The sequence below is a fragment of the Python bivittatus genome, unplaced genomic scaffold (assembly GCF_059951505.1).
Source record: "Python bivittatus isolate LINGU-HERP-01145 unplaced genomic scaffold, Pbiv_v1 ctg000960_np1212, whole genome shotgun sequence".
Classification (NCBI taxonomy): domain Eukaryota; kingdom Metazoa; phylum Chordata; class Lepidosauria; order Squamata; family Pythonidae; genus Python; species Python bivittatus.
This window is the reverse complement of record NW_028277124.1, coordinates 5,173,688-5,195,287: the sequence shown is the minus strand read 5'-3', so window position 1 is coordinate 5,195,287 and position 21,600 is coordinate 5,173,688. Positions and strand designations below refer to the sequence as shown.

The window sequence follows — 21,600 nt, the reverse complement described above, 5'->3', positions numbered from 1 at the left end:
GTTAGAGATAGAAACTGCATATAATGTTGAATTCTAATTCCATTCACCACACAGACCCATCCCAGTAGTGACTCTATTCCTTAAAATCACTACTTATGATAATAAGTATGGTACACATGTATTATACCTTTAAGGAGAATTGTTAGTCAGCAGAGTCCTGTTAGAAAACTACCCTTTAATAAGTGTAATTCATTATACACTAATGGCATCCCTTTCAAGGATGGCCCTCACGGTTGTTATATTATGGGCCACAGTGGTAGGTTCATGTTACACCACTACAATGTGAGTTGCACTGGTTACCAGTGGGCTTCCAGGTGCTGATGCCAGGTCATCCATAAATCCCCATATGGCACAGGAATTGGACATTTGTGGGACCATGTGAGATACGTTATGGGCCACAATGGTATGCCCGTGTGGCATCATTATGATATGAACTGCACTGGTTACCAGTGGACTTCCAGGTGCAGTTGAAGATGCTAGTGCCAGGTCATCTATAAAGACTTAGCTGGCACAGGGCTTGGATATTTTTGGAACTGTCTGCTATCTAGGTCAATCCTACAAGTTCCAACAGGGTTGGCATGCTCTGGGTACCATCAAGTAATCAATGTCATTTGATGTGACTCTGGAGGCTATAGGGCAACCTATCAGGGAAATAGCACCCATAGATTGGAAAGGTGTTCAGACCCTTTTAGGAATGCTACAGGATCTAGCAAAAGAAATATCCAATAGGTGAATGCTGACAGGACCTCTTAGAAGTCTGCTTAAAAAAGATGCAGCTTGGTATTGGGAATCCCCACAGTAAAAGGCATTAGATATCTTAAAATTTAGCATAACTGCCATCCCAGTGCTGCATTATTTTGATAACATTGTACAGTTAGAAATATAAGATAATGCTTCCAAAGAGGGATAGTCCAATTTGACCATAAACCACTAGAACCCATTGATATAAAGCCAAGAGTGTTGGCTTTGTCAAGAATGTTGCTATGTTGATATGAAAGAGTAAGAGATTATTGTAGCAGGTATACTATCTAGAACAGCACCAAAGTCATATTTAGGAAAAGGAATGTACCATCAGATGAAGAGGTTATTCATAGTTATAACTACTGATTCAATACCAGAACATCAATTAAAGTGCCAGCAGTAATGTATTAGAGATGACCCAGTTTTGCAAGATTAAAACCTGTATCATCCTATAGGCTGGCCTAGATGCTGTAAGTTAATTAAATGTCTAAGCTTCAGCCATATTGGTGATTTGAAAATTAGTTGTGTATGGATAATGGGCTAGTATTTATGAGTTCTAAAATAATAGTCTCTTTAGATGCAAGGAAGGAAATGTTACAATTTCACCTGGTACTTCCAGGTATTCATCACTCAAAGGTATGTGCCAGATGTACTGGGCAGAAACGAACAAGCAGATTGAGCAATTTATAGTAAGTTCTCCACAGTGACAGTTGTTTCAGGATAGCAACGTGAGATATGTTCCTTCCTGAGATTCCTGGGATACCTTGGATGAAATAACTGCAGTTATTTTTGAGATAAAATGAGAGTGCTCATTTCTTCTTTTGATTAGTTATTATTCTAAGTATCAAGAAGTCCTGGACTGAGGGATAAATCTGTTGCCACAATTTGTTGTTATTCAGTCGTTAAGTCATGTCCGACTCTTCGTGACCCCATGAACCATATTGCGCCAGGCCTTCCTGTCCTTCACTGCCTCCCTGAGTTTGCTCAGTTTCATGCTCATTGCTTCAGTGATGCTATCTAACCATCTCATCCTCTGCCGTCCTCTTCTCCTTTTGCCTTCAATCTTTCCCAGCATCAGGGTCTTTTCCAAAGAGTCCTCTCTTCGCATTAGATGACCAAAGTATCTGAGCTTGAGCTTCATTATCAATCCTTCCAATGAGCAATCAGGGTTGATTTCCTTTAAGATTGACTGGTTTGACCTCCTAGCAGTCCAGTGGACTCTCAAGAGTCTTCTCCAGCACCATAGTTCAAAGGCATCAATTCTTTGGCGCTCAGCCTTCTTTATGGTCCAGCTCTCACAGCCATACATTACTACTGGAAAAACCATAGCTTTGACTATGCGGATCTTTGTCGGCAAGGTGATGTCTCTGCTTTTTAATATGCTATCTAGGTTTGCCATAGCTTTCCTCCCAAGGAGCAAGCGTCTTTTAATTTTATGGCTGCAGTCTCCATCTGCAGTGATCTTGGAGCCCAAATAAATGAAGTCTGTTACTGCTTTCATTTCTACCCCTTCTATTTGCCAGGAATTGATGGGTCCAGATGCCATGATCTTAGTTTTTTTAATGTTGAGTTTCAAGCCAGCTTTCGCACTCTCCTCTTTCACCCTCATCAAGAGGCTCTTCAGTAGTTCTTCACTTTCTGGCATTAGGGTGGTATCATTTGCATATCTGAGGTTGTTGATGTTTCTCCCTGCAATCTTAATTCTGGCTTGTGATTCTTCCAGCCTGGCATTTCTCATGATGTACTCTGCATATAGGTTAAATAAGCAGGGTGACAGTATACAGCCTTGTCATACTCCTTTCCCTATTTTGAACCAATCGGTCACAATTGGGCACAATTACTGCCAAGTTAAAATCTTTATTTGCATAAAATGGGAGTTCAGTTGTTTGTGTGCATGTCCTTTTGCAAGCTGAGCAATGCAGGAATTTACTTACAAGTGGGGCATAAAGATAATACATTCTAGCATCCACCAAGGTGGTGAAAAAAAAGTCAAGATGGCAGCTGGAACCATGCAATCAAATGTAGCAAATGTAAAAAAGGGGTGGCACTATGATCATGCAGTCACAGGTGCCATCTTAATTTTTTTTTACTTCCCATCTGGGTATCCCTGATTCTAGCCCTATATATTCATAGTCCAATGGTCAAGTAGATGGATGGTTCAGATAGTGAAATTGATACTGAAAAAGCTCTTCTAGAAGCCACGTTACTTTACTTGAGGAATACACCAATGAAAGTTCTCCCTTTTGCTGCTCCACAGCTGTTAATGGGAAGATTATTGAGAACTACTCTTCCCACAGTGACATTGTTACTGAAAATATGATCGTAGCCGCATTTGCAGTTCAAGAGCATGAACAGGTTCTGAGATAGGAGCAGGAAAGACTCATGAGAAGCGAGTTAACAGTAATGAAGTCCAGTTTTTGATGTTAGTGTAAGACAATATGGGGCATATTATCTCTAAACATAGAGTTCAGAAGTTGCTATAGGACAACCTATCAAGGAAATGTCAGCACCCATGGACTGGAAAAGTATTCAGACCGTTTTGGGAATGCTACAAGATCTAGCAAAGTACATAACCATTAGCTCAGTGCTAACAGGACCTCTTAGAAGTTTGTTTTAAAAGGATGCAGCTTGGTACTGTGATTCCTCACAGCAAGAGGCATTAGATATCTTACCCCCCTTCTTTACCATCGTCCCAGTCTTGCATTATTTTGATCACATTTGTTTTCTTACATTCTTGTATTACCAGCTAATTTAGAATTTGCAGGACAGATACCAAAGCAGGAGGACATTAAAAGGGGTACCAGGACCAAACAGCATCATGTTTATTTAAATTGTCTCCATTAATTATTTACAACACCAGAGCCTCTTCCACCATCCATCATGGTGAGCCCAAAGGGTGAGGACAATCTCCAGAATTTGGCTCACAAAGAAGTTGCTTTCGTTGGGCAGGTTTTATAGTCCTGCAGCCTCTCTTTCCCCCTCCACCCCCAGAGGTGCTTAGTTTAGACATCAGGAAGGAAAGGTTGCATATTAATAAGGATTAAGTGTCTAGCAAGCCCTTGTTATGAAAAAGAGGGAAATAATTATCTGATTGGGGTTAGAGCAAAAGTTTATCTCAAACTTGCAAGAGTAAATAGGAAGAGCTAGCTTGTCTAAGCAGCCTGTCTTCCAGGTGAAAATTGAAAAATGCAGGTCAATCACAGGACAACATTATACAATTAGAAATATAAGAAATATAAGAGAGGGACTGGGTCCATGTTTATTTCAGACCAAAAGACCTATTGCTTATGCCTCTAGAGCATTGCCAGTAACAGGACAGAACTATGCTTAGACTATGAAGGAGCTTTTAGCCATTTTTTTGCTTTTAATAAACTTCATCAATATGTCTTTGGCAGGAATGGTAACAGTCCATTTTGACCAGAAGCCATCAGAAGCCATTGGTATAAAGCCAATGGAGCAAGCATCTTCTCCCTTGCCAAGAATGTTGCTACAACTTCAGAAATATGACTTTAAGGTAGTTGGTATAAAAAGGTGAGATATTTGTAGCAAGTACACTATATAGAGCAGCACCAAAGTCATCTTTAGGAAAGGGGATGTACCATCAGATGAAAAGTTTGTTCATCGTTTATATCTACAGAACATCAATTAAAGTACCAGCAGTAATGTATTAGAGATTATCCAGTTTTGCAAGATTTGAACCTGTATCATCTTATAGGCTGGGCTAGATGCTGTAAGTTAGTTAAATGTCTGAGCTTCAGCCATATTGGTGATTTGAAAATTAGTTGTGTATGGATAATGGGCTAGTATTTATGAATTCTAAAATAAGTCTCTTTAGGTGTGAGGAAGGAATTGTTGCAATTTCACCTGGTACTTCCAGGTATTCATCGCTCAAAGACATATACTTGATGTACTGGCTAGGAATGCATAAACAAACTGAGCAATTTATAGCAATTTCCTCAAAGTGGCAATTGCTTCAACGTAGCAATGTGAAAGGACATATTTTCATTCTTGAGATTCTTGATATACCTTGGCTAAAAAGCTGCAGACTTGGAGGATAAATCTTCTGCCATGATTTTTGCTAAGGTAAAATATTTAAGCAATCAGATTTGTTGGTGAGAGGTCTGTATCACACTTTTGGCATGCCTTTTCTGGGATGATGGTTTGTGTCTTTGTTTTCAAAATGCTTACATTATACTCTCTTTTTTGTGAAATTTTAGTACATCTCATACGTTATTTCCTCTTTCTTCTTTTTTCTTTTGGTCTAAGGAAGAAGCAGTCCCCTTATCCTTTTATTTGCTCATCTTAATTCTTCTGAAAGAGAACACAGTACAAATACAAATACAAAATACTTTAATGACCAAGTATAAAATATATACAAGGAATTTGTCTTTGGTGACAAACAGCAAGATCAATGGTGTGTTTGGATAACAACAGAAAATTAATAAACAGTAACAATAACACTGCCCAGTAAAATAACTTTTCCAAAAGAAGAAGCCACTGTCCAATACATAGTCAAACTTCTGAGCAGTGAACTAAGGGCAATTCCAAATTGTCTCCCATCCTGCTTCCAGCTGTTGGTCAAGCCAACTTCTAAAATTCCAGTCTGGCTTGTAGTGGATTAGCAACGAATTGGACTGATGCTCAGCCTGGACTATGGTCATTCCCCTGCTTCTCACCCTTTCCCATAGCGGGGAAGCAAGCTTTGCTGGCTGGCCCTTGGCTAGACTGGTCTATCAGTGCCTGCCCTTATCTTTCAGGGATTGTTCCGTTTTCTCTAGTCCTTCTAACTTTCCCTTGCTTTCCCAGATTTTTACACAGAGGGATGCCTTCAAATAACCTTCCTACCTTGTGATGGAAAATGCCTTGGAATCATGATTTCTAGGAAAACCTGTTTGTCAATTTAAACATTGCAAACTTTTCTAACTCAGGTTCATTTTCATAGATAGTTGAAAATTCTGAACAGCTTATGGAGAAATATGAAGGTAGTTAAGATAAATATAGCATCTAGACCGATATACTGTATACTGTATATGAAAATGAATCTGTATTTTAATTCCTCCTAGGTATTGCAAACAAACTGGGAAGATGCTAGGAAGGGAAAAAAATCACTGTAATTAACTTTATATGGGGCTATCCTTGAAGACCACCCAGAAATGTCAGCTGTTCCAGAACACAGCAGTACATGTGTTCAGCGGCCAGTCACAGTACTGCTGTGTCACATCTCTGCTGTGCGAGCTTCACTGGTTACCAGGAGGTGTCTGAGTGCAATTCATGGTGCTGGTCACTACCTACAAAGCCTTATATAACTTGGGATATATAACTCTGGATATTTTAGAGACCATCTTTGTCCAACAGTTTCTGCCCATCCTACCTGAACAATTAGGGAGCTCCTGCTAAGAGTCTCACCTGCCAAGTAGTATGGGAAGAGGGGGATGATTTATAGGAGTGGCACCATATTCAATACATTCAACTATTACTTTCAACATCAAAACTTAATTGGATTACTCATCTAATGTTGCCTTGTATTCTGTTTATATGTAAATTCTGTTTCAGATGGTAGAAAAATCTGAATAAATAAGTAAGAAGTGCTCCGGACCTCATGCAAGCTTAGCACCTCTTTGCTACTACTTTAAAAAGTGGTGACTTTTTTCAAGCTTCCATACTAGTCTGGAAAAAAAAGTGGCTGCTTGAAGGAGTTGATTCACAAAACAGCTTTTAAAGTAGCTGCTTTGTTGTTATTTGAGAGGTGAAAACTGGGAGGTAGCAGAAAGGCGTTTACTCATGTGAAGTCCAAAGCCCTTTCTCTGGATCTTTTTTGAAGTTAACATTGCTCTGGTAACTCTTGCTGCTTCTTGAAGGTCCTGTTTTTCCTCTGAAGTAGAGTGAGAAATGAAAGTGTAAAAACAGTAGTTCAAAAGGACTAGGAGATCTACATTTTCCAGGTATTGCATGTACTTAGGTTTCTATCGTCCTTTCCATGGATAATGTGTATATATAATAAGTAGAATAAAATATAACCCTTTTATGCCTAGGTGATCTTTGAAAGGATGAGCATTTGTCCAGAGAGAATACCATTCATGTTTCACTTGTCACATAATTCTCAATGCTACAGTCAGGTCCAGAAATATTGGGACATCGACACAATTCTAACATCTTTGGCTCTATACACCACCACAATGGATTTGGAATGAAACAAACACAATGTGCTTTAACTGCAGACTGTCAGCTTTAATTTGAGGGTATGTACATCCAACTCAGGTGAACGGTGTAGGAATTACAACAGTTTGCATATGTGCCTCCCACTTGTTAAGGGACCAAAAGTAATGGGACAGAATAATAATCATAAATCAAACTTTCCCTTTTTAATACGTACTTGGTTGCAAATCCGTTGCAGTCAATCACAGCCTGAAGCCTGGAATGCATAGACATCACCAGACGCTGGGTTTCATCCCTGGTGATGCTCTGCCAGGCCTCTACTGCAACTGTCTTCAGTTCCTGCTTGTTCTTGGGGCATTTTCCCTTCAGTTTTGTCTTCAGCAAGTGAAATGCATGCTCAATGGGATTCAGGTCAGGTGATTGACTTGGCCATTGCATAACATTCCACTTCTGTCCCTTCAAAAACTCTTTGGTTGCTTTTGCGGTATGCTTTGGGTCATTGTCCATCTGTACTGTGAAGCGCCATCCAATGAGTTCTGCAACATTTGGCTGAATGTGAGCAGATAATATTGCCCGAAGTACTGCAGAATTCATCCTGCTGCTTTTGTCAGCAGTCACATCATCAATAAATACAAGAGAACCAGTTCCAATGGCAGCCATACATGCCCACGCCATGACACTACCACCACCATGCTTCACTGATGAGGTGGTATGCTTAGGATCATGAGCAGTTCCTTTCCTTCTCCATACTCTTCTCTTCCCATCACTCTGGTACAAGTTGATCTTGGTCTCATCTGTCCATAGGATGTTGTTCCAGAACTGTGAAGGCTTTTTTAGATGTCGTTTGGCAAACTCTAATCTGGCCTTCCTGTTTTTGAGGCTCACCAATGGTTTACATCTTGTGGTGAACCCTCTGTATTCACTCTGGTGAAGTCTTCTTTTGATTGTTGACTTTGACACACATATACCTACCTCCTGGAGAGTGTTCTTGATCTGGCCAACTGTTGTGAAGAGTGTTTTCTTCACCAGGGAAAGGATTCTTCGGTCATCCACCACAGTTGTTTTCCATTGTCTCCCGGGTCTTTTGGTGTTGCTGAGCTCACCGGTGCGTTCCTTCTTTTTGAGAAAGTTCCAAACAGTTGTTTTGGCCACGCCTAATGTTCTTGCTATCTCTCTGATGGGTTTGTTTTGTTTCTTCAGCCTAATGATGGCTTGCTTCACTGATAGTGACAGCTCTTTGGATCTCATCTTGAGAGTTGACAGCAACAGATTCCAAATGGAAATAGCACACTTGAAATGAACTCTGGGCCTTTTATCTGCACATTGTAATTGGGGTACTGAGGGAATATCACACACCTGGCCATGGAACAGCTGAGAAGCCAATTGTCCCATTACTTTTGGTCCCTTAACAAGTGGGAGGCACATAATGTTGTAATTCCTACACAGTTCACCTGAGTTGGATGTACATACCTTCAAATTAAAGCTGACAGTCTGCAGTTAAGGCACATTGTATTTGTTTCATTCCAAATCCATTGTGGTGGTGTATAGAGCCAAAGATGTTAGAATTGTGTCGATGTCCCAATATTTCTGGACCTGACTGTACAACAGGCACTAGCATATTTACCTCTTAAAACTTCAGAATTGTCAGAAAGTGGTAATTTGTTATGCACCTTCAATTCATGCTTTTAATAAGTAAAATTAGGCACTGAAAAAATGATTAACATTATCAAGTCCTTAAAATTTTTATACTGATTTCATAATATTTTATAACCTACTCTGTGAAAACTGTTTTGAAGGAAGTTATCACTTAAAAAAAAAAGTTATAATAAATAATTGTAAATTATTTGACATACATCCTCCCTCTCTTCTCCGGTGAGTATTCAAAGAAATTTTAAAAAATAAACAAATTTGGCATTAATAGAAGAAAAATGATGCATATGTTGTTTTTTTAATTTCTAAATTCATCTGGCAAGGGAAGAAACCATGAATTAGATACAAACTACTGGAGAACGCTAAGGAAAGAGGAGGGTTGGGACTACCGGACTTAAAATTATATTATGAAGCATACTCCCTTATCTGGATGAGGGACTGGATAACATTAGAAAATCAAAAATTGTTATATTTAGAAGGCCACGAATTGAGATATGGGTGGCATGCATATATATGGTATGATAAAGTTAAAATAAATAAAGAATTTAAGAATCATTCAATTAGAAGAGCTATATTAAAGACTTGGGAAAGATATACAGTAAAGTAAAATTGGCACCCAACCTTCCTCTAGGGATTGTACCACAAGAGGCATTTGCAAGAAAGCAGACTGTAGGAAGAGTAAAATGGGCAAGATACAGGGACTTATTAGAGTTTGAAGAAGATAAATTTGTAATGAAATCAAGAGAGAAATTAGAAGCAGAAGGGTTCACATGTCATTGGTTTACGTACATACAATTAAAGGAACGATTTAAATTAGACCAAAAGAATTATAAGATTGTAAATGAAGCAACATGTTTCGAAAACCAGTTATGTATGAACAATGATTATCTTATTACGAAAATATGTAAAATGCTACTACAAATAAAACAGGAAGACAAACAAAGACTGCATGACTATGTGGGCAAAGAATATTGGATATAATATACTGATAGAGCAATGGGAAAAGATGTGGTCAAAGGGTCTAAAATTTACATTGAGTTATAAATTGAAAGAAAACTTTTACAAAATGATGTACCGATGGTATCTAACCCCGGATAAATTGTCAAAAATGTTTAAAAATGTGACAAATGCTGGAAATGTCTGCAAGAGGTAGGAACGTTTTACCATATTAGGTGGACCTGCAAAAAAGCCAAGACTTTTTGGAACCAGATACATAAGACTTTACAAAATATCTTAAAAATGACTATAACAAAAAAGCCAGAATTATTCTTATTGGGAATGATAGATGAAGAGTTAGAGAAGAGACATGGACAATTATTACTATATATGGTCACGGCAGCAAGATTACTGTATGCAAAATATTGGAAGGAGGAAAGGATACCAACGATAGAAGAATGGACAGTTAAAATAATGGATTTAGCACAAATGGCCAAATTAACATTTGTTTGATGTTAATGAAAGATTTGATGAAAGATAAAAATATGGCGGACTTTAAGAAGATATGGCAACCATTTCTTGATTATCTGATGTTAGTGGGAAAAAATGACGTATTGATTACTGGTTTTATATATTAAAGAATTGTTTTAATAGAAATAATAGTAAAATAGATAAAACAAAGATAAGAAGTTAAAAGTAATATAATTACTGGTATATTTACAATGTTTGGTAGTCAGAAACCACATTTTAAATGGTTTTTTTCCCCTTCTTTTTTGTTTTTTCTTCTTCTCTTTTTTTCCTCTTCTTCCTTCTTTCTTTTTTCTTTCTTTCTTTCTTATATATGTCCTTGTCATATGAAAGAAATCAGTTGAAATTGTATGGTGATATTAAGATTAGCCATGGCACTAAAAGATTTAATTAATTTCAGTAGGATTAAAACATAACTTTGATGCATATGCCAGGGAATACACCTTCATACTATAAGATCAGGAATTAGTTCTCAGAACTGAGCCAAGCAGCCTAGCTGAGTCATTACTAAATTAGACAGAAGGTAGAAGAGTTGAACTACATTATACAGTTCCCAGGAACCAGGCTGAAACCTAAGAGTTTATGATGTTTAACATCACCTGGGATATGGTACAGGGCAGGGGAGTTCCTGATACAAGTTTGGGAATTTGCCAAACAGGAGCAGAGAAGAAATCCCATGGGCGACCCTGACACCTAAACAAAAGGATGATGCCTGGCAGGTATGCTAGAAATATGCTCAGCTATTCACAGCACAACCTGGAGTTACAAATCTCACCACCCACACTCTAAACATGGGACTGAGTAAGCCTGTATGTCAAAGGTGTCACTCAACAGTCCCCGGCAATGTAATGCCATTGAAAAGGAGATTGAGGAAGTGCAGGCAATGTGTATATTGGACCTTTCCAGTAATCCTGATTCCCATGGTTGGGGGAAAATATGTTTTCTGCATGGACTTTAGAGAACATCATAAAAAATAAAAACAGACTCATTTCCTATGCCTTGCATTAATGACCTAGGAGAATCAGGAATGTTTTCATATTGGACTTGACTAAAGGATATTGAGAGATGCCTTCAGTAGACAGTGATAAGGAGAAGTCAGCTTTCATCACACACTTTAATTTGTTTGAAGTTAACATGTTCCCATTGGGTCTTTGGAATGCTCTCATGAGCTTCCAAAGGCTGGCCAATGAATTCCTCAGGGCTTTAAATAATTTTGTCACGGTATATCTAAGTGGACAGCACTTGGGTATAATGTTTAAAGCACCAGGCTAGAGACTGTGAGTTCTGATCCTATCTTAGACATAAAGCCAATTGGGTGACTTGGGGTCAGTAACACTCTCTCATTCCTAGAAAGAATGCAATGGCAAACCACTTCTGAAGATATTGCCAAAAATTTGCATGGAATGTCCAAGTAGTTGTCAGGAATCAAGACTGACTTGAAGGTACAATGTTGTTGTTGTTGTTATTATTGTAATATATGGATAGCTTGTATTATTATGCTCACGTGACACCACTGTTCCACAAGCTGCACTGGTTTGCAGGTAAGCTTCCAGGTGCAATTCAAGGTGCTGGTTATTATAAAGCCTTTCATGGTATACGCCAGGTTATCTGAGGGACTGCCTACCTCCATGCTTTCTGCATGACTGGTAAGATCAGGGAGAGTTGGTGTGCTTCAGGTCTCCTTGATTAAACAATGCCATCTATCAGGACCCAAGAGACATGCCTTCTCTGTCACAGTGCCTACCCTCTGGAATGATATTCTCCCTCCAACCTACAGATCCATTTAGTCCCACCCTACTGATATTCTGAAAATCTTTAAAAAGTTGGCTTTTAAAAGTTTTCCCATGCTTTGGGGTAGGGTGTTTGTGGAGCCCTGGGTGGTTGTTTGATGTGTGGTTTGTCCTTTTTTTATTGTTTTTTTACTATTTTAAGTGTAAGCTGCCCAGGATCATTCTGAAGTTGAGTGGCTTCTAAACTGAATGAATGAATGGATGGATGGATGGATGGATGAATGACATGGCCTTTTTTTTTGTCAGGCACAGTGTACACTCTACATAGTGGTGCTCTTTGAGTGAGACAAAATAAACAGTCCACAGTCCAATGTAGAAAACTTGCACACAGGCGTTTACTGTACAATATATACAGAATGTACACCACCAACCTGCAAATCCCTAATTACTTCCCAGAACTCCAACACCAGCCACAACTCCTAGCACCAGCCGCACTATAACCCATGGTGCACTTTGCTATATACAGTGGTTTGTGCTGTGTCATGCTCCCACACCCTACGGGTGTGTGCTCTGGGCGGGTTGCGGGGATTGCAAACATAGTCAAGCTGTGCTCTGTCAAGTCCATATTCTCATTGAGAAATTCTTTACTCCAGGGTAATACCCTGACACCTGAGAGCAGCACCTGGAATATCTGGAATTGGGTTTCAATACATCTGGGATGCTGGACTCACTATCAGGACCAAAAAATCCTAAATTGGCCTGAATCAGGTAGTTTATCTGCAACATTAGGTGGGCCACACAACTATTACCTTTAGAAGGCAAGCTACATCCTTGTCCAAGTATGGCCAAACTGCAGCATCTTTGTCAGATCTAATTTGGATGAACAAATCCATTGTGGTGGTGTGAACGGAGTAGCGCCACAGTGCATTTGAGCAACTGAAAGCAGCCCTTAACAGTTGTCTACTGTTACAAGCTCTTTGAAGAAGTATATTTGTTCAGGTTACTGATGTCTCAGAGAGGGGCACTGGGGCAGATTTAACAGAAGTGGCATCAACCAAGGTGGTGGTCCTGATCAAGCGTGTGTGTGCCGTTGAGTCAGTTTTGACCTGACCAAGAAGCTATATTATTATCTGTGGGGTTACCAATATAAACTCAGAATTGACTATGCAGTGTTGAAGTGACTACAGGAAGCCCAATACAAATTTGTGTGCTGGAGTCTTGCCCTCCAGGAATATAACATTGAATACATTCAAGGCAGGATGACTACAGTGGCAGATACATTCTCCAAAGGTCATTTGATCACTGAGAACCATGGGAGGGGAAGATCCAATAAGGGAAGGATATGATATCCATAGCATTTTTTCCATTGCATGTTCTATTTCCAAACTGATTATTTGCTCATGGATGATGAGATTCATTCCAGAACAAAGTTCCTAAAAGAACTATATCGCAATGTAACTAGTTGCAATTATATATTTAATGCATCTAGGTTGACGCGTATCAGACATACTGATTAATAGTGCCTTTAATTATGATTTAATATAATCGCAATACATAGATCCACATCATATTTTGGCAAATAATGAAGGAAAAAGTTTTATAATCATCATCAATAATCTCATTCATTCATTTTATCTTATGCTTTACATTTTCCAGATAACTTGAAGGATGTCACGCTAAATAAAGTTTTGTAACATCCCAGAGTTCAGGAGACAGAATTCTGTTTTTAAGTTACAAGAAGGAAAGTACTACTAAAATGATAGCAAAAACCCTTCCAACAGAAAGCTGGCAATGGAATGTACTACTCAAAAGATGATGCATTCATTTGTATTCCTTCACAAAGACCACAGTTCGCTTGGCCTATAATGGCAAGACATTATAATATACAATGTAATATTATATAAGATATAATATTATATACGATATTTAATCACCGTTTGCTTGGACAAGCCATATTGACATCGTATATACGTAAAACACACTGACATTAACATAACGTAAACCTCACTGTTTAGAAGAAATATCAGGCTAGTTAACGAATTTCATTACAGCCATTCTAATTTCTAATTTCTATTTAGAAATTAATTTCATTAGAGCCCCTCTATTTCTAATTTCTAATCTCATTAGAGCCATCTCAAAATCTCAGTTCCGTGACCACGATCTTTACTCTGTACGCTTACATAGAAACAGGCGGGGGGGGGGTACAGTGTTGAACGAGGAAAAGTAACCCACCCGTACACGCAAATCCGGACTGGATTGCCTTCCTTCCTTCCTTGGTCTCAGGATCACAAGAAGATTAACTAGAAAAGGAACTCGGAATCGAGAGGTGGTGCGTATGTAAAATTAACTTCTAAAAGGAACTCGGAACCTAGAGGTTGTGTATATGTTTGCACTAGTCTGAGGAACGGCAGCCCGCTAAGCGCCTGCGCGGAGATCCACACGCGCGACCTATCATTAAGTGGAGAGTTTGCCGTTTGAGCACGTTTGGCGTGTGGTGAAAATTTCCGGCTTGGGCCTGTTTCGGCTCCAAGCCTTGTGGCGCCAGGGTCCGTTGTGTGTGATGGGCCGCAGGCAACGCCGGAGGCAGCAGCAGAGCCGTGAGGGAGGATCCCAGGTGAGTGGGGCCTAATCGCGGTGGGCTCCTTTTGGCCGCGCCTGGCGGGGGAGAGGGCTATCCTGATGGGAAGGTTTTTCACGGAGCGGCTATTCCGATGTTCTCGCCAAGAGAGGCTGACTGAGCATCCGGCGTACTTGTTTTCTCCGTTACCGCGGAGCGGGGCTGATGCCTGTTTCTGTGGGCGTGTAACTGCTGTGTGCCGGGGTAGAATCCGGAGGCGCTTTGATCGTGAGACGGAGAATTGGATTCGAGTGAGGCTTTCCCTCCTTGGCTCGCTTCTCCCTAGGGCTGGCCCGAGAGTGGGTATCCGGACATCGTGAAGGAGAATGCGTCATTCGAGCACTACTATGGGAAACTTGGCATTGTGCCTCAGGAGGAGTGGGAGAGCTTCTTGGCGACTCTGCGGGAGCCTCTGCCAGCCACCCTGCGGATCACAGGCTATAAGAGGTGAGCAGCGCTTCTTTGTTCTCTCTTACTGGTAAGGATTCGCCAGTAAGTTCACTTTGGTTGAACTTGTAAAGCTAAGCTGGGTGGGACCTGGTTAGTGTCTGGGTGGGGCACCGTTAGAAAATATTAGGGCTGTAAGCTAGAGTAGGGAGTTGAAACCCCACTGGAGAAGCCAATGGCAAACTCCTTCCATATTGATTGATTGATTGATTAAGAGATGGGTGGCTATATCAGTCAAGTACATACATACATACATACTTCATTTCAACTTGAATTAGACTGTATCTTACCTTACAGATTTTAGGGGATGTGTCTGTGTGTGTGTGTATACATACATTTGCCTATAATTTTAAATATTTTGTTTAGGACATTTAAAGGGACTCAGACTGTAATTTTATACACGCTTACATGGTGGTAAGCCTTGCTGAATTTAAAATACTTTGTTCCAAGTTTAAAAAAAAAAAATATAAAAATAAAAAATGTATGTGTGTATATATAAGATCTCATTTATATTACACTGTACCCAGTATATCAACTTTATATGATAGCTTACTTCACTGAACATTAGGTGGGGAAATGAGGCTATATGGAAGTAGCTCATGCAAAGCATTCTATTCTGTTATGTTTGAAATGAGATTTGGCTTTTCATTTAAAAGCATAGTGTGTTAGTTTGTACCTCTATATACAGTATGCGGACTCAGAGGCAGAAGGAACTTCCAATCATATATGTACAGATATTTTTTTTTAAATTACATTTGAGTGTTTTGAAATTGAAAAGTAAATAAAAATATGGCTTTAAAAATAAATAAGATCTGTTTGTGTTTTTTGGCAGTGTAGGTACACAATTGTTTTGAATGATAAAAAATAAAGGGAATATATTATTTAAGGGCTTAAGCTTAACTGAAGTAAACTGCACATGACAATTTTGCTGGATCATGATCATCACAGGAAAGAGAACGTAGCTTAGTCTGAAAGAGCATATTCTTTGCGGGGAGTGGATCTCAAGTTCACTTCTTGCTACAGTATTCCCAAGTGGAGCTGGAAAGTATGACGGGATGATGGGGGAGGTTTTCTTTTGCACTATTGACTTGTGCAAAGAGCTTTTTTTTCAATTTCAGAAACCTGCAGAACTTTTTTTTTAATTGGAAATGTGCATTTAAAACTTACAGTATGTTATTGCTTTGTTATACTATTTGCAGCTCTTAGATTCAGTGCTGTCCAGTTGTGAACTGGCAATTTGTATTTTGTGAGGCTTATTTTTGCCCAGATAGTTCTGGACCAAACAAATACAAGGAAAGGCAATTACAGTGTTTCATTTCTGGGTATCTCTTGTGACTTGCTGCTATTGCTTGCATAAGAATTGGAGAAGTAAATATGTAGAATATAATACATTTTAATTTCTTTAAGCAAGCGTCTGCAAAATCACTCATATGCTGCCAGTGGTATTTTAAAATGTTAAGAAAATAGGATACTGCTGCTTTTTAAAAATCAAACTTGTTTCAGATGGTACATCTCTCACTTTAGTGCAGTTTATGCATATTCTCATAAACGTGGTTTTTATGCTGAAAATATCAGCTGTCAAAATATATAATGTTACTCCGAATTATTGGAATTTAGAGGCATAGTGGTCAAATATTGAAAAGAGAAGAGGTACCTTGATGTCAAAAGGTTTAGCTAAAATTTTCATTTTATAGCAAAATTTAGTTGTCAGGTTTGCTTCACATGCACAAATTACACTTTCACAATTTGATCTGCATGGTGGTTGATTACACATGCAATGAACACTTTTTATAGTGTTCAAAGGGTAAATGTATCTGCCATCCATGTCAATCACTAAGTAATTTTTTCTACAGCACTACAAAACTTGCCTAGCAGAGAAGCATGACAAATTTAAGAAATGTGGTGATTCATAAATGTTATGGTAAGTTAGAGGTCTAGTTCAATTTTGGGCAGTCACTGAAATGTATGATGATGTTTTCATACTTATTGTGGCTTAAACTAGATGAAATGTAGAATTTTGGGAACTTGAAAAGTAATTTGATTGGACAGTTAGATTGTGTTTCACCTTGCTCTGGTTTGGTTTCTTTTCATTCTCTAGCCACGCCAAAGAAATTCTCCATTGTTTAAAGGAGAAGTATTTTAAGGAGATAGAGAATCTGGTGGTAGATGGTCAGAAAATTGAAATGCCACAACCATTAAGCTGGTAAGTTTGTACATGTAGTTATCGACTGGTGTAATAATTGTTAGCAATATAGTTTGAATGTTAGCTTTGTATAGATTGTACACATTTGGAAGTAGTGATACATTAAAAATGCTGACAGTTCTGGCCAGTTCATGGGTAGAATGTTGGTTTATGCTTACTGATTTCTCTGGTAATGAACAATGAAAAGCTTTCCGTTATGTCCAAATTTCTGCTTTATTGTTTCCTAACAGAGAGAGACAGTCTTTTTGAGTTTATGGATAGATTTACAATTCTATAGGAGAAGGAAGGAAGAAAGGAAGAAAGAAAGAAAGAGTCTGATGATTATTCACAAGATAAAGAGTGTCCCAAATTTAGTCAGTTATTATTACAACCAAAAACAAATTACACAGAAAACCAGTCACTAACCAAAACATGTGCAATGTCAATTCCCATCCAAACAATATGCTAGAAAAATTGGGCTTTAATATACATACATGCAGACTCCTCATGCTATTCACTTCAGGTTAAACAACATTGTATAAAGTCTGAAAAAGAAATAGAAAGAATTAAAGGCAAGAATCAAGAAAAAAATGGACAGGGAATCTAACTAGATCTAGTTTTTATTATTTACTATATCTCTTGATACCTTTAATAGCCTTACAAACCATCCTTGCTCTCATCACATTTATAAACCCACTCATATGTTACCTTTTGTTCTTTAAACTTATCTCTCTTTGAAGATCTTATCAACTCCATCCTACCATTAATTTCTCAATCTTATCATCTTGACCCATTCACTTTTCCTTCATTTTTTTTTCTTTTCTGATTCAATTCTCATTCATTCTCTATACATTTGAATGTACTTCTTATCTACAAGTCACACATTTTGAATTCAGTCCACATTCATCCATCATCTATGTATTCTTGACCCTATTATTGTTTTACCATTGATCGATTATGTGCCATCAAGTTGGTGTGGACTCTTAGCAACCAGATAGATAGATTTTTCTCCATGATGATGTGTCCCTAATCTGATCTTTCAGGTGTTTCAACTGTGTACTCATCATGACTGTAACCGTGTCCATCCACTTTGTTACTGGTCATCCCCTTTTCTTTCCTTCCACCTTTCCCAGCATTAGAGCCTTCTCCAGAGAACTAGGTCTTTGTATAATGTGTCCAAAGTAGGATAATTTGAGCCTGGTCATTTGTGCCTCAAGCAAGAACTCTGGGTTGATTTTTTCAATGATCCATTTATTTGTTTTCTTGGCTGTCCACTGTATTCTCAGGAGTCTTCTCCAACACCAAAGTTCAAAGATGTCAATACTCTTTCTGTACTGCTCCTTCAAATTCCAACTTTTACTTCCATAGATTGTCACAGGGAATATTATTGCTCGCACTATTCTGATCTTTGTAGATATAGACACATCACAGCATCACAGTCTTTTTCAAGGATTTCATGCCTGCCTACCACGTGGTATTCTGTGGAGTATTTCTTGATTGCTTGTTCCTTTACTGTTGATGGTTGATCCTAAAAGGCAGAAGCTATCCATCACTTTGATATCTTCATTGTCAATTCTAAGGCTGGTTGTTCTACCTGTTGTCATTAGCTTGGTCTTCTTTATATTTAATTTTAGTCACATTTTTCACTGTGCTCCTTAACTTTTATTACTAGAGCTTTCAGATTCTGTGCATTTTTGGCTATCAGAGTAGTGTCATCAGTGTAGCGCAGGTTACTGATGTTTCTTCTTCAATTTTAAAGCCACATTCATCTTCCAATCTAGCTTCCTTTAATATATATTCAGCATGTAAGTTGAATAAATAAGGAGAGAGTATACAACTTGTCTCATTCCTTTCCCAACCTAGAGCCAGTCTGTTTTGCCATGTTCTGTCTGTACTATGGCTTTCTGACCTGTATATAAGTTTTGCATGAGGACAATGAAATGTTCTGGTATTCCCATTTTTCTAAGCACATTCCACAGCTTAATATGATTGACAGAATCAAAGACCTTTCTATATTCAATGAAGCACATAGTGACTTCTTTGTGGTATTCTTTGGTTTCTCACTTATCCAGCAGGCATCATCAATAATGTCTCATGTTCCTCGGCCTTTTCTAAAGCCAGCTTGAACATCTGGCATGTCTTTTTCCATGTAGGGCTCTGATCTGTGTTGGATGATCCTAAACATTATTTTGCTAGCATGTGAAATTAAGGATATTGTACAACAGTTTGCACACTCTTCATTTTGATATTGGAATGTGTATCCAGTCAATATCCAGATATTGACTTCTTTCTACTGTTGGCCACTGTGTTGTTCTCCAGATTTGCTGGCATAAAACCTTTACTGATTCTGCTTCTGTTGCTTGCCATGTTTCAACGGGTATTCCATCAGTTCCTGTAGCCTTCTAATTTGGTAATGACTGGAGTGCTGATCTAACTTTGTCTTTTAGTACTAGAGATTCCTATAAATAGGGAATATCTTCTATGGTGTTGGAATCTTGGATGTACTGTATGGTATTTCAGTATACTCTTTCCATCTTTATTTGATCTCCTTTGATTCAGTTATTATCTGTCCATTAGTACCCTTTAGCATACCAATTTGAGGTTGGAACCTCCTCCTAAGTTTAGAAATCTTTGAAAGTCTTCTGTGTCTGTTTCCATCTTCAGTGCGTTTACAGATATTGTAATACTGCTTCTTGTCTCTTCTAATAGCTCTCTGAAATGTTTTGTTAAGTTCCTTCTTGAGATTTCTGTCTTTCTTGACTTTGGCTTCTCTTGTCTTCTTGTCAATATTTGTTCTGACATCTAGTTTGCTTTATTCTGTTTCTTCATCTTTGGCAGTCTCTTTTCACAGTCTTACTTAACATCTTGTTTAAGTTCACTGCAAAGTTCCTTTGGTTCTCTATCAGTGAGGTTCAGGACTTCAAAGTGATTCCTGATGTTCTCCTTGAACATAGTGGATATATGTTCAAGATCATATTGTGGAAACTGACTGGCTTTCTTTTTCTTCTTTAGCTTAACTTGGAACTTGCACATGAGTAGTTAATGCTCTGTTCCACAGTTAACACCTGGCCATGTCTTTGATGCTATAATTAAGCTCCACCACCTCCTTTTGGCATTGTTTTGGTTGTTTGAAGACAGTGTTAGCTATGAAGAAGTCATTGGAGTATAGTCACTGATTGTGTTGTAAGCAACCATGGTTCTTGCTATACCCTTCCTAACTATAAAAGGAGTGCCATTCCTTCTTAGTTTTTCATGTCCTGAGTAATAAACAGTGAGATCTTCTGACTGAAAGTGTCCAATCTCTGCCTATCTCAATTTGCTGATGCCTAATATGTTAATCTGTAGTTGTTTCATTTCATCTTTCACTGTGTTAAGCTTTTCCATGTTCATGCTTCATATGTTCCATGTTTCCACTATAATTCTGTCTTTGCAGCTTTGGATTTTATTTTTCTACAACATCAGCAACTAGATGTTCCGAAAGGTTTAATCTAGCCACATCAGAAACACCATTAGTACTCTGAAAGGTCCTCAGCTTTTCCTCAGTAGTATGTCGAGTGCCATCCAATCTGAGCACTATATTGTTAATCATTTTATATTATATTATAAACATGTGGTTTTCTTGGTAAAAATACACCATTGTAATTTCTTTGTTTGATTGTTGTAAGCGACCCAAAATTGTTGGGAGACAGGTGGCCTACAAGTTTAATAAATTATTATTATTATTTATTGTCTTCTCCTGTGCAGTATGAACTGTTGCCTTTGGCATTGTCATTAAAGTGATTATCTGCCTCCACCAACTTCCTGTATCACTTGCTGCCCAATATAGATGCCTGCTTGCTTTAGCTGGGCAGCTGGAATGACCTTCAACCCATGGGTGACATTGCTGGGAATGTATACTCTTGGCATATACTCCTTCACTCATCCCTCCCATGAACGCATCCTCCTGCCGTGATTAGGCAGCACAGCAGGACTTGGGGGGGGGGGGGATGGGGTGGTGTACCATACACATTGTTTAAGTAACTTCTTCCACTGCATTCATCTTACTTTTATGCTTCTCCTGATATCACCCTCTCAGCCATATAATTAAGTGGATAGAATTATCATGTTAGCTTTTTTCAACAAATGTTTATCCTTGCAGCAATCTATGTGCTACCTTCTACCTTGCTACAAGCATTTGTATGCCTTAATTTTTTTTTCATCCATTTCCCCATCTTTAGTAAATATTCCACCAAAGTAAAATCCATCTACTTACGCTACATTTTTGCCATGTGTGTTATTGCAATTATTAACTTCATGTTCTATATCTAAAATAATTACGTAGGTCTTTGATACATTAGTTTTCAGATCCATATTCAGTGTTGCATTATGTAATTTAATAGTTTGTCCAAAACACTTGGATTGTCAACCGATAATAAAGTATTGTCTGCATACAAAAGTACAGATACATTCTTAACAGTAACCAAAGCAATCTATTGTCACTCTAAGTATTTCTTATACATTCTGCAGATAATCAGACAAAGAAGGGGGACAATCATCTTTCTTGTGTACCATTTGCTAAGCATTTCATTTACTCTTATACTGTATATGATATACTTCCATTGTGTACCTCATTT

At 38.4% G+C, this 21,600-nt stretch overlaps 1 protein-coding gene across 1 annotated transcript in view; it reads left to right on the top strand.

Moving 5' to 3' along the window:
• Positions 1-14,092: 14,092 nt before the first annotated feature.
• The window catches only part of NSUN2 (NOP2/Sun RNA methyltransferase 2), a 55,764-nt gene continuing 48,256 nt past the window's right edge, over positions 14,093-21,600 (top strand). The window contains exons 1-3 of the mRNA XM_088131486.1: positions 14,093-14,355; positions 14,645-14,805; positions 16,904-17,008. Of these exons, the coding sequence (XP_087987612.1) occupies positions 14,302-14,355; positions 14,645-14,805; positions 16,904-17,008 (320 nt within the window). The 5' untranslated portion in view covers positions 14,093-14,301. The remainder of the gene's footprint in view (positions 14,356-14,644; positions 14,806-16,903; positions 17,009-21,600) is intronic.